The sequence below is a fragment of the Mirounga angustirostris genome, unplaced genomic scaffold (assembly GCF_029215605.1).
Source record: "Mirounga angustirostris isolate CCGP_5_RB_7025 unplaced genomic scaffold, mMirAng1.0.hap1 SCAF_5, whole genome shotgun sequence".
Taxonomy (NCBI): domain Eukaryota; kingdom Metazoa; phylum Chordata; class Mammalia; order Carnivora; family Phocidae; genus Mirounga; species Mirounga angustirostris.
Window position 1 is genome coordinate 127169833 of NW_026991713.1, and position 14173 is coordinate 127184005.

The window sequence follows — 14173 nt, forward strand, 5'->3', positions numbered from 1 at the left end:
GACGCTAAGGAGAGCAGTCAGGCCTGAGAGAAATCTAAAATTTGCCATAGTGAAGAGACCTGAATTTCATACTCTGTAAGCCCAAAAGAGAGGGGAAGGGCCAAAGAACCCCAGGAACTGACCACTTGGCTACCTTTTGGTTCTTCCACGCACTGGTCCCAAGAATGACACCAACTTCTAGCCGGAGGTGGGTCAGTATGTGCGTGCGCTTCAGTTCCTCTGCCTAGAACCCACAGAAGCGGCCTGGTCTCTGCCTGCTCCACGGCGGGTGGACAGAGGAAATGGGAAAATGTGAGAAATACTTGGAGCAACTTGGGAGCTTGAGGGAAAAGAGCTGTATGAATCCCGAGTACCACTGCTACCAATTCAGGAATGACAGAGCCAACTCCAAGGAAGGAGGAAGGAAGAAGAGGGCTCTGTGTTACAGAGCATGGGCCTCCAGCTGAGGAGGATTACAAGTCCCTGGGGGACCTGAAAAGCTTAAGTTTGAAGAGGAACCTCTGAAGGTAGAAGACATGAAAAGGAGGGAGAATACTGAGTATATATCGAGCGTATTGCGGAAGGCTATTTTCAGAGACACGGGTGTTAAAAGGAGAACCACAGGCCCAAAGTGGAGTCTCTTGTACTAGGGCCACATCACCAGACCCGGGCGTAGTACCTAACTTGACTGCACTTTCAACCTCCCCCGGGAATGTGCTCTTAACTGGTCAGTCAGGAATTTTCTGGTCAGCACCAATAAAGTAATCTGTCACATGGAGCCTCTCCATCTCGCAGAGCAAGATGAAGTAATCCACCCAATAAGACCCTTCTGTCCCCAAAGGAAGGTGGCCTTACCCACAGTAATCCTTTTCCTGCTTATGACTTTCTCGTCCTGTCTTTTAAAACCTTCATGCTTTGCTGGAGCCCTTTGGATCTCCCTCTGTTTGCTCAGTGGGATGCTGCCTGATTCCTGATCACTTCATAAAGCCAACTAGATCCTCACGTTTACTCAGTTGCACTGTGTTATTTTTAACCCTGGAAACGGCCTACATGACTAAAATAGGCAGTTTGGTTTAAATTTCGTTTCCTCGTTGTAAGGTAGTGTGGAAACAAATTCAACGTATAGTTTTCGTACCATTCATTTTTTAACAAGGGGAAAATCCATTTGTAAGCTGGTTGGGGAAAAAGTTGATCTTGATAGCAATTTGTATTTGATAAAAAAAAATGTTTCCTCATGCTATATCTTTTATACATAAGCATACTTTTTTTTTTTTTCTCCTAGTGTCAGGTGCTGAGACCAATTATGATGAGCTCCCTTCCCTGCCTCCCCCCAGCAAACACACATGCACACAGTGGGCACTTTCCTCCACGTTCCTGCTTCTGTTTCCCACAGACTGGCCAGTGAGCACATTTCTTAACCATCCCAGCATCTGTATTAGTGAATCACAGGACACACACATTTCACACAGACACGCCTGCTTCTGCAGAGTGGGATCCAAACTGTGGACAACTCCCCTATCCTTCCCTTTCCGTGGGAGCCTCTCGCGGGCTCAGATGTTGTCTGCCCTGTTCCCTAGTCAGCATCATATTCGACTCAGGGCATCTTCACGTCTGCACTGGGTTTAGACGATCCACCTAGCTGTTTGTGATGGGCGCCTTGACACTTCTCTGCCTTCTTGGCAAGTTCCTTCTGCATCTGAGAAGGGGAGGTGGCTCCAGGGTAGACCAAGGGACAGCACATCAGCAGTGACCTGCCAGATAGGCTTTCTCTTCCAATTCTGTCAAACACTGTTGCACTTCATTCTCCCCAAGCAGCACCAAAGTGGGACCCTTGCCTTTCCTTCCTGAGGCTGATAGGAATGAGAGGCCTGGATCCAGATGTGGCTCCTGCTCCTGTTCTTTTGTCTTGATTATTCCCAGTCCAAGTGGTAATACAAACAGTGTCTCATAGATGTTCCACATCTTCAACCTTATTTATCATATTGGGCACCATTCCTGGAATTAGGTACAGACTCTAACTGGGCGAGCTCATCAGCTCGCTGTGGCGGGAAGCCCACCCTGCCCCACACAGAGCTGAAAGGGGGTTCTGCGAGTTCAAGCAGAAATTCATCTGGGGCTCTCGTCACATGTAGTAATTTCCTCCTGTACCTGGAATGATTCCTTTCCCAGTGTGGATTTTTAATCATTCTCATTAGGTTATTTCCTCAGAGCTTGAAACCAGAGTTTTTTATTTGTGTTAGATCCAAGAGCAAAGCTTTCACTGCTATTAAATTTTTATTGCTCAATCTTTTCTAAATCTCACAACTTGACTGTCACCTGAGAAGAAAGACTATGAGCTTGTTGTTACAGACAGATGTTATAATTAAATTTAAGGAACACAGCTGTGTCCTTCACCCGTGACACTTGGCCCTGTTCATGCAGCCAGCATGCGCTAATTTGCATACGATAATTTGTATTTTTCAGATGTATACATTCCGTTTTTATTAGAGCACAGGATTGCATAGGCCTGGTTTTTAAAAGTGAGGATGGGGGCGCCTGGGTGGCTCAGTCGTTAAGCATCTGCCTTCGGCTCAGGTCACGATCCCAGGGTCCTGGAATCAAGCCACGCATCGGGCTCCCTGCTCGGCGGGGAGCCTGCTTCTCCCTCTCCCACTCCCCCTGCTTGTGTTCCCTCTCTCGCTGTCTCTCTCTCTGTCAAATAAATAAATAAAATCTTAAAAAAATAAATAAATAAAAGTGAGGATGGCTAAATTACAAAGGGAGGGGTTTTGTTATAACTAAAGAGAAAGTCATTATACATGTAGAGAAAGTTACTAAAGTATAAAATGAACTAGAAGTTGAAGATTTTAAAAATTGCTCACAGTGATGCATGCAATATATGTCTGGACTGTTAATAGCAAAGAGATTAAGAGCGCAGGCATGAACCTGACTCACAGCCTTGGCTACTTACTAGCTACATTCCCTTAATCTCTCTCTTTTTTTTTTTTATAATCTCTGTACCCAGTGTGGGGTTCGAACCCACGACCCCGAGATCAAGAGCCACACACTCTTCCGACTGAACGAGCCAGGCGTCCTGTATTACCTTAGTCTCTCAACCTCTGTCTGTCTTGGTTGTTTCCTTTGTTAAAACAGGCATAATAACCAACCTACCTTGTAGGATTTTCTAAGAGTTAGATGACATGATGTGTGTAAAGTGCTCAGTAAATGGTAAACATTTAATAAATGGCGGTGGCTCTCGTTGCTAGTATTGATATTATTACTGAAAAATTTTTTAAATCCTAGATGATGATAGGACTACCATGTAGCTCATCTCCCTAATCAAATTCACTCAGGCCAATTAGAAGAAAATAGTGTCTTCTCAGTATAAAGATAACGTATGTTCATTATTTCATAACAAAATTTTAAATGCCTGTAAGCCTTTCATCCAGATTGAAACACTGTTAACATTTTAGTATGTCCTGTATTTTGTCTGTAAGCCTATTTTTAAAATTTTTAGTCTTATCATTTATCCTCACACTTGAATCAAATATTTTATGTTATTAAATAGTCACCTACAACATCACTTTAGAGGAGAAGAGCAGAAACTCTTCTCCAGCCCAAACTGGTCTTGACTGTTGTGTCTCCTCTCAGCGTTTTCTCTGCGGTGGATTTAGCGGGTCCGCAGACAATGGGCCTTTCACTGATGCCAGCATGTAGCGATCTGGGGACAAGGTGTCAGAGAATGAACCGGAGTGGAAGCCTTTGAGTGTTTCTAGCTATATCTGCCCCCCTGATTGTGTTTAAAGCCACAGCAGTAAAAACAGGAGCAGAGTATTACTTTGGCTTCCCACCGGCTCAGCCTTCCAACGTGATGGCAAATGGCGGCCCCCATGTGACTGGCCTCACACGCACCTGCCAAGGGAAGCAGCCCCGGGACGCACAGAGCAACTAGCAAAATTATCCAAATGGCCCTGATGAAATGTTTTGACCTGTTCCCAGCATGCTGGGGAGACTGATGAGCCCATCAGTTGTCAGGAGACATAGGAGCACTTTCTTTTTTGTACTTAGTGCAAGGTTTTCTGTGACTGAAGGAGCTACCTTTGGAAAACTCTTAAGGAGATTAAAACATATCAGGCATGAGCAAAACCGTTTGCATTCTGAAACACAGACGTGACGAATCTCTTGAAGATACACTTATTCCTTCTGATTTTCTTTATGGCTGAACTAATGCCCGTTTTAGACGGGCAACTCTAGGATCTGAGTTTCCAATCTTCTCCAAAGAAAGGCTGGTTCTCAGAATTTCCTAAGCCTCCCCCACAGGGATGGTTCTGGGGATGACAAGGGAAAATTCTACCACAGGGATTCACTGACCTCTGTCCTTCCATGATCATACTTAAGCAATTTCCCCCAAATTCTGGGTGGATATTTAAGCATAGGCAAACAAGGGGAAATGAACTGAAATCATCAGTGATTGACAGAATTAGGTTCATAAGATACCAAAAAGAAATTTAATGCAAGAAAAAAGATTTTATATCATTATCTTAAAAAAATACTTTAACTACTGGTACTGAAGTCTGTAATGTGAACCAACTGAAGCTGCAAAGGGGGAAGAAGGTTGAAACAATCATGCATTACTGGAGTTTTTAAATTATATTACTGGGTTCAGGAAAATGAATGTGTTCCCTGAAATTAATGAGATTTGTGTTTTATGTTTGTAACCAGCAGAGGTAGCTGACGGTGATGAAAGACTGGACAGCATTTCCCTACCACCAACAGGTAAAACACATTTACATTTTCATCACCCGCTGGAAAATACAGCACATGAAAACATTTGCATTGAAAATGTTTGTAACGTCAGAGATCCAGATGCTTGAGCAGACGGCTTCTGGCCCAGATCCTAGTAATCAGAGGTTCTCAGTGCCCTGTGTTGAGAGATATTTTTACACTGAGTCTGAAAAGCTCCGTTTTTCTCACACTGTCTCATATTCTCAAGAGCCTCAGAACAGCAAGTTCTAAGAACTTAGTGTCACAACATCGTGCCTCCCAAAACCTGTGGACGTTAAGAGGACTTTAACGTGAAATGATATTGCTGTCTAGAACAAGGATCACCAGTTTCATGATAAAATTCATGTCCGGTCTGTCCTCGTCCACCTCCCCTCAAGGGGGTTTTGAGAGGCAGTCATGGCTCTTCATATAATGGGCACACATTATATGAAGAAAGGCTGGTTCCTCGCATGCGAGTGACTGAATAAGCCAGTTCCTCTAGCATGGCCGCGTATTCCCTGTTCTAGAAGCAGATCAGCCTGCAACATCTGCTACAGTGGGAAGCCACACACATAATAACGACTTCACAGTATTTGACTCCAACCCCAGCCTCCTGCTTATACCTGAGAGCCCGAGGGACGGGGCCCCATCCCTGGGCCATGCGACAATTTACTCCCTCAGTTGCTGGCAGGACTCTTTATTGACCGCCCTCCAAAGTCAACCTGACGATTTTCTGCCTGCAAAACCCAGACACCCCAAAAAACCCTCTAAGGGAAAAAGCCCAACTCCAGATTTAGGGTGATAAGTTTTAAGTACAATCCAGCCAATAGAAGTGGAAGAGCTAGTCCTTGTAGGAGCGCTGCTGAGTCGCGTGTTCACCGCAGCACCTGTCCCAGGACGGTAAGGAGAGCAGAGTTCCCAGCCATGGGACAGGCACGGGTCAGGACAGCGAGAAAGCCCCGACTGTGTAAATGACGCCTGGCTTTCCCGGTCACTCCGTAGCTAAGCAACAGATCGATGGTCACATAAAGGAACTGCGGCCCCTAGTACAAAAAAGGCCTGCTTACCTCAAGTCCTTACCAGATGCGGCCCTCATACGAAAGGGAATCTAAAACTCCGCTTGTTTGGCTATGTTTCCACATTTATGAGTTAAGATAATGGAGATGCATGATCTCTACTATTCCTTCCCCTAGTGTCCTTGTCCGTCAGGACAGCTCGCATTAGCCTTGTTCTGATCACACCTGGCCCACTCCCAGCAGACCCACCAACTACTACTCCCAGTAATGGCTCCATGCATTTCAGGAGGCGGTCTTGAGGAAGCCCGCCTTCCTCCCCAGCGCCGAGGTACTGCCCTTCCTCACGATCTTCCTGACCCTATGGGCTTTGTTATCATTAGCGGTACTGCTGTTATTATTTGAAAGCCATTCCCCTTGAAATAATACCTTTGCATTTTCCTGTCTGAAGATGGAGGCAGAGAGATGTTTCAGATGAGGAAATTGAACCCGGGATGGTAGAACCACCTCAAGGAACTGAAAAGAATTTCCAGGAATCTGAGAAAGAAGGAACAGTAGTGATCATCTAGTCCCCTCCCTTCTTTTTATCCAGTCCTTTTATTTTACAGGTAAAAAAGCCTGAGGCCCAGAAACCCTAAATGACTCTCTCAAGGTCTCACAGCTGGTTGGTGGCCTGGCCGGAGCCCGGCCTCTCGACTTCCAGCCCTTCTACCGCATAGCTTTCTCATACCTAAGCCAAAGCCAGCTTTTCTCTGCATGTTTCCTAAAGATCCTAAGAGTCGATGGATGTACTAATCCCTTTAGGATTCCATTCCACTGTCTGTCTTCACAATTAGAATGTCTGTCGTAAGCCTACCTGAAGTCCTCTGCAGTTGAAACTCACTTACTGCAGCTCTTTCTCAGTTCTTGCCCGAGGTCGTGAGGTCCTGACGGACACAGTAGGAGTAGCCAGGTCTCTCCACTAGACTCTTGGCGTTTGATGCAGATTACTGCACAGCATGATAAATCATACCGTTTATCACTTAGAAAAGGGGAAAAGAAGTTGCAGATTGGTGCTCAAATGTCACAGTATTGGAATTACATCATCTTGGTTAGAGTAGCGTGTCTGGATCGCCTCTAAAGTAAAAGCCCCGGTCTGGGCAGCGTCTCTGCAAACAGCACCACTGCTGGCCCTCCCTCCTCACCTCTGCCCCAGGAGGCCGCCACAGAGGCGAAGTGCACCTCTCCTGCACCGGTGGCTTCACCCTTGCATTTGAGACTCACTCGTCCGACCTTCCTTCTCTGGGTGATCTCAGCTGGCGACGGTGGGTCCTTTTGAAAGATGTAGCAACACCTTTTTTATTACCTGTTTTACGGTCTTTTCCCTCCTTCCAAATCCGTGTGTGTTGGGGAGGGGCGGGGAGAGGGGGGTAACCCTTAAGCGCGTCTACGAACGGGGACTGAGCAGGTCAGGGGTGCGGTCAGCCAGGCCGCCGATGCTTGATTCAGTCGCTACACTTCAGCAACCTTCTGCGGGTCTAGTTTTAACAAGAATAAGAGCGGGTTTTCTTCATTCCTTTTCCCTCACAACCCTGTCAGTCAGCGTGTTGGAGCAGCTCCCAGGAATCAGCGAGGTTAGGTTCTGGAAACCAATACCCGCCCTCAGGGAGCCCCGGGGCCTGCGTGGGGCAGGCAGCGTGAGCAGCGCGCTCTGACGGCCCGAGACCCACCCACGACTGGGGGACACGCTCTGCCGGGGAGGAAAAAAAAGTACAGAGAAAGTAAAATTGAAACAGTGCTTTCTAAAATTTACAAAGGAGGCTTCTTCATTTGAAAGAGGGTAGCGCAGAGCTCACCTGGGCCTAGCAGTTTTTGTCATAAATTGGCCATCTTTGACATACTTCTGAACAGTTAATGAAAAGTAAAGGAAGAAAATATAAATTAATTTTACCACTCAGACAACCATTATTGGGTATTTTTCCCCAGACTTTTCTATTTTATTTACACAATGGAGACCCAAATACGTAAAATTTTTGTTTCCTGAGGGGTTTTTTTTCCCTTTTTTTCAACCTCACAAGCATTTTCCACTTTTCACAAATCTTCATACACATCATTTTAATAGCTGCATCATGTTCTCTCTTACAGGTAAACTGTATTTTATTTAGCCATATTCTATTCCTGGACAGTATGTGGACATACTCCAATAGTAACACACAGTCATGGACTTTCCTGTAAAAATAATCAGTACAAATTTCCAGTGGCTAACAGTGCTCACAACTAAAGCCTTGGCTGAAAAATTAGTGACTTAAATGTGAAACAGATACTTCATCAGCGAGGGTCTCCACCGAGCCAGCCTCCTTGCCTCTAGCCCCGTCCTAGAAGGTGTACAACTCTCCTTTAGAGAAGCGGCCCCCCTTCATTGTCTTGTCTCTGTTGTAGGTCATATATTTGACACCAGGAGAGAAAACACAGAAGACACAGAGCCAGATTTCACTGCCTAGACTTTCCTTTTAGTGACACTGTTCATTAGCACATGTAACTCCTTCCGTTGAATTCCCTCAGAGATCCACGTAGCATTTCAGGTTCCTGCAAAGTGTGGGCGTTCTGTGAAGTTTTCCCGTCACATTTGAATAGTTTTCGTATACTTTCTTTGTCGTATGTGATGATCAAGCCTCCGATTTGGTGTTAAGATTTTTAGAAATCATTTTGAGAGTTGACTCGTTTGTTACCTTTTAAAAGTCCAGCGTATGACCAGTGAGTTCATTGTTCACTAAAAAGAAGCAGTTCTCTCTCGTTTTTTTTTTTTTATAAGCTCAATGTGAATATATAGGGTTTTGAAACATACTTATTTTAATGTGCACGCCTTAGATGCAGAATAAAGGAGAACAGCTCTTTCCAGTACTGAGGGAGCAGTTGGGAAGGCCAACGTTAATTAGGCCTTCAGCGGCTTAGAAGATGAAAACGCTGTTTTGGGAGACAGGATAGCTCTGACCTATTAGATGAAATCATTTGTAACATCGGTTCCTCCAAAGATAGCCATGTGTAGCTGAGTAAGTGCAAATGATCTATGAACTCTTAGGGAAGAAAGACCTTTCACAAAGACGTGTCAACACAGTGACAAAATGACTAATTAAAAGGCGAGAAACTCAAAGTAACCAGTGACCCACACGACACCTAACAACTGTTTTCACAGAGGATTTTAAACTGCGGGGTCCAGGGTTTTGGCACCGTGTGGCCACCAGCCACAAATGGACTTAATATTATATATTTCATTTGGCTCCTAGTACACGCGCCCTCCACTTCGTATGAAACCAACGTACGAAAATAAGGGTTTATACTAAAGAGATAGCTTGCCATGTGGGTATTTGTTTTATAGAAATATTTACCTCCAGATTCCCTTCTCCAAAAAGATGGTGAATTTAAAAATACCGTTTTACTTAGAAACATTGCATGTAGACCTCATTCACTGTATAAAGCAAATTACCATAAAATCTTTGGCACTTGACCCAAAGGCCAAAAATCAGCCAGAAAGAAATTTGGGCTGTCGACATGCCGAGCCGGAGGGGGAAAGAATTGTTGCTATTTCCCTAGCACCTGTTTTATGAGGTCCTAGAGCATTAGAGCTCAGAGTTCTTGTAGAGGCACCCTGTCCGAGGGACTCATGCCGTAGCACACCGAACCGCTCCACCTGAGCTCGGAGGGGAGCTCGGGGGCGATGCAGGGGTCCACCGAAGGCCAGCTCATCAGCCGAAGATGAGAGATGGGAGGCATCCCTGAAATGTGACAAAGCTGGTCCCAGGCGTGACTTATAGAATCAGTCTCACTGCTAGAGAGCTCCATCTCATATCCGTGTGTCTTTTGCCTTATTTCTGAAGTTACAAGGAAGGTTCAGAGAAATGGTTTCCATCACATCCTATAGTTACTAGCCGTTTACATTTCTAGGCCTGTTAGGAATCCCTTCCCTGAAACTGGTCCCATTGGTCAGCAAGTGGCCCCGATGAAGTCCTACATCCAGGGCTTTTTTCTGCAACGTATGTTTTAAAATTTGTCTTCTGCCCCCCAGCAGGAAATATTTCTCAAGGGAATTGAAAAGATTAATTAGTGACCTTTCAACTCTATTACAGTGAGATGAGTATGTTGCCAATAAAGGTAGAAACATTTACCTTACCACTGTGGGATCTGTTAAATATGCATCACGAACCTTCGAAAGCACTTCCTTCCAAGACTGGGTGACAGCTTGGATTTTTCAATACTTGAGGAGGGGTGGGGATTGCTCAACTCACAAGTACGTGCAATGCATCCACAAATTGGAAATACATATCACAAAACTGCAGCAGTAAAATCATATTTTGTACATTAAAATTGTATTTGTGTTTACTTACTGTGACTACTGTTCAGACTTTATTCAGAAATCCTTTTTATAGGCTTTCTTAGTAAAAAAAAATATATATTCCATATCTATGGATGATGTCTCAATCTTCTGTATATATGTTTTATTAATATGTAAATATTTAGATTTTTTAAAATTACTATGTTCTTTAAAAAGAATTTCAACACAAGGCTAGATGTGAAATGGTGTATAACATTGTGTTGTGATATCAATTCCCAAGATGCTCTTTATGTCCGTTCCAGAAGAATACAATAAATTACTTTAATTGAACGTGCTGTTTCGTGCCTGTGTGCCAGTCCTCCGTGTGTTTATGAAGAGGAGTCAGGGCTAATCATTAATTAAAAGGTATTTATTAATACTCGGATGATCTTACACAGAGAGTTACATCTCCTTAGGAAGCTAATTTTTAAAAAATAAACAAACAAACTAGATTGCCACCAGAAAGAGTGTCTTCAAATACAGAAAGTCTCAGGCTGTGCCTGGCAGTCCGGTGAACGGCTGTGCCCGGTCCCCATGTACCACTTGAACATTAAGTACGGATAGGCTCGAAGCCTAATTTTAAATGAATGAGGTAGCTTTATAATCTTCACTTAAAAGGTTAAGCCCTGCTTCTATGGAAACACCACATCAGAAGGACAAATCCGTCTTCTTTAGTGCAAAGTGGCTAGTCAAACCTAATTGCTTTATGCTCCTGTCTGAACACAGGAGGGCGCTGCTCCTCATTACCCCTCCAACCTCCTCCCGCCCCCCCGCCCCCGCCCCCCGGCCTGGAGTACCCCTAGGCGGGTCTGTCAGTTCTCCCCTGGCCTCTCCTCGGGGTCTGGGGCCTGGCTTGGGAGGGCCCGGAGCTATTCTGCAGCTGCCAGCGAGGTGGGCGTGGGGTGGGGGGTGGGCAAGAGCGACCACAGAAGAAAGCAGCTGGGTCGCCGGTGAGAAGGCGGCAGGGCGAGGGGCTTGCAAAAACAAGAAAACCCAAACTAGAGCCAGCTGGAGCGTCTCACGTACCCACACCTGGAAGCTGGGAGCCCGACACCAGCCTGCCCCGCGACGCTTCTAGACGTCCGTGCGGCCCTTTGGGCCGCGGAACGATCTGTGAGGGGGCCCGCATCATGTTATTTGGCCCAAGGCCCTAGGATGCCCTCGCTCCCACACATTTATGTGTCACCCGACCGACTGACAGCCCTGAAGGGTTGCAGTGTGAAGGGCCCAGGTGCACCACGAGAGGCGCCACTGGGAAGGGGACTGTGTCCTGTCCCCGTGGACGGAAAGCTCACACGCTGCCTCAGTTGCCCCCCCCTCCCCAAGGAGTGACTGGGAGCGGCGGCTGGCTCCTTCCCCAGCTGCACCTTGAGTCCAGCTCAGCCGTTTACTGAACACCCACCGAGGGCAGGGGCTCGGAAGCAAGGGAAAGAGCAGTGAGAGCCGAGGCTGGGGAGGCTGGCCAGGTGCCAAACATGCCAGGCCGCGCAGACCATCCCAAGAGACTGGGAAGACGCAGGGCAGGAGGGGGTGGGGGGCGGGGACCACTGAGGCCCCCTAAGAGATCTTGATCAGATTCATATGCCGGATTGACCTGTCTGGCTGAAATATGGTACACTGACGGGGCAGGGGCAAGCCTCAAGCAGGGAGTCCCATTGAGAAGCTGTGGGAATAGCTAGGGATAGATGGAGCTGCCATGAGGACACAGCCCCAATGCCCAAGCAGAAGAAAGAGAACCAGCGGGACTCGGTGACTCACTAGCTTGGGGTGGAGAGGGAAGTGCAGCTCTAGGGAGGAGAGGGGGCTCTGGCTGGGGAACCTCAGTGTCCCCTGTGCTCCCTAAGGTACGGAGCATGGGGAGGAGCCATTGGGAGAAGAGTGACAGACGCGTTCGTGTGCGAGGTTACTCCATCCATTCATTCATTCTCGTGTGTGCTGAACACTTAGGATGGGCCTGGTGCTGTTCTAGAGGCCAGTAGAGCAGAGAGCCAAAGTCCCCGTGTGCATGGGGCCCACCAGGACCGTCACAAAGTGTGAGCCGGGAGGAAACACCAGCAGATAAGGCACAGTGTGCTCCTGAACTGGGGAAGGAACTTGAACTTGGAGCTGACCGGCGGCTTATAAGCAGCCACTGGTCCCCATCAGGTCACAGGCTCAGTGCATTCTTGTCACTTACCACTCTCTGACACTGTCTTGCTTAACGACGTGGTTGTCTATGGCCTGCTTTCCACCGGCATCTAAGCCTCACGAGGTCAGAGACCTTACCTGTAAGACCATGAAGGTTTCAGGCCCTGGTGAAGACACTTTCAGGACATCCCTCTCCCCAAGAAAGGGTGGACTGTGACAGATGAGGGATGTTGGGTACTGCACTCTCCCTTCTTCTGTCCCGTAGTCTTAGGCCCCATGCCCTTCCTCTGTCCCTGTACGGACACTCTTCATCAACAGCGGAGAAACTGTCTGTAGTCCCACACAGGACATGCAGCGTGTGGCCCATGAGAATTTGGTAACTCAAACGATTCAGAGCAACGCTTTGAATTTACACAAATCAACTCCGTCTGTACTTTGTAACCTCAACAGTATGCAACTGATCATCCCCCTATATATGAAAAAGCCGAAGAACAGTCTGGAAACGAAGCCCAGGTGGGATAATCTGCTGTGTGCCATGCGTTACACATACTGATGTTCCAAACAGACTTGACTTGTGTGGGGTTTTTGTTTTTGTTTTGCCATTTTTATCTGTTAATGCTGAGCAACTGAGGGACATTTTAAACCTAAAGTTTGAAACTAAGCTACTTTAGATAATTCCTTTAAAATGCTTTCCCAGAACGCAGCTGATGTGAGCCTGTGAGATGGAGGAGGTGACCAGACACTAGTTCTCTTGACTTACAGTTGTTCACATTCTCCACCACGACGCCATAACAGATTCAAAACGTGGAGGGCCCTCGATGTGAACATGGAGTGAAAATCAATTTTACAAAGGAAATTGAGCATCCTAAATTGGTTCAATTAAGTGGTGGACCAATTGCATATTCTGGTAGGAAAAACAACTCTGTGCTCTACTCTAGCGATGGGGAGAAAGAGAGAATACATTATAATAGATGGCACTTGCTCTGTGTGTTACTGCATGAAGCATCCTCCAAAAGTGTTTCTAAGCACTGGAACCCAGAAGCGACTCATGGCAAGCGACGCATGCCAAGCCCATCCCCCTCTTGTGAGGAAGACGGTGACAGTGCCCAGTTAGGGGAGCCGTCTCACTGTGTGAAGCACCCCCCGCTCCTTCCACTCACTCCTCCCGCCGAGTCTCCCTGTAACACAGACCTACAGCCTTGACTCTCATTGTGAAGATTCTGTTTCTGTGGTCTGTGTCACATATGTTCAAGTACGGCTGTCCTACCACCTCCATCGTGTCAGTGTTCCTTGGGAGTGAGAACCACAGCTCATGGGACTTTGTCCTCACGGCCCTGGCTCACCAGTCATGGTGGACTGGGCGTATTTCAACCCCGGGCTGCTGCCCCTGTGAAGGGAGAGGAGCCAAAACGGCCCTTCATCATGCCTCAGCTAGCTTTAGCACATACAACTTTAGAAAACAGACACACTCTCAAAGACCAAGAAATGACTTTTGACTGGAGGGTACCCAGTGACTTTGGAGGTGGGAAGGAGGAGGTGGTAGAAGTTGACAAAATTAGTCTGAATTCATTGGACAGATTGAACGCAGGAGAAGAGCCAAGAAATGCTTTAGAAACTGTGACAGGGACTTACTGCCCTCCCTTCATTCCCTCACTTAAACATATTATAAAACTACAGAAATTGAAGCTGTGGTTTTGGTATAAGAATAGATCAATATCACTGATATGAGGAATTCTTAATCGCAGGAAACAAACTGAGTGTTGTTGGAGTGGGGGGTGGGGTGGAAGGGATGGGTGACTGGGTGATAGACACTGGGGAGGATATGTGCTCTGGTAAGCACTGTGAATCATGCAAGACTGTTGAATCTCAGATCTGTACCTCTGAAACAAATAATGCAATATATGTTAAGAAAAAAAAAAAGAAGAAGAAGAAGAAGAAGAAGGTAGCGGGAAGGGAAGAATGA

The 14173-nt window shown here is 46.5% G+C and overlaps 1 protein-coding gene across 12 annotated transcripts in view; it reads left to right on the plus strand.

Moving 5' to 3' along the window:
* Positions 1-10374, plus strand: part of BEND7 (BEN domain containing 7) — a 79882-nt gene extending 69508 nt beyond the window's left edge. For 5 of the 12 annotated variants that reach the window (XM_064592050.1, XM_064592051.1, XM_064592044.1 and 2 more), the window contains 2 exons: positions 4681-4734; positions 5916-10374. In XM_064592050.1, the coding sequence (XP_064448120.1) occupies positions 4681-4734; positions 5916-6037 (176 nt within the window). In that variant the 3' untranslated portion in view covers positions 6038-10374. The remainder of the gene's footprint in view (positions 1-4680; positions 4735-5915) is intronic. The other 7 variants (XM_045874396.3, XM_045874398.3, XM_064592046.1 and 4 more) reach the window with 7 other exon arrangements.
* Positions 10375-14173: the final 3799 nt, after the last annotated feature.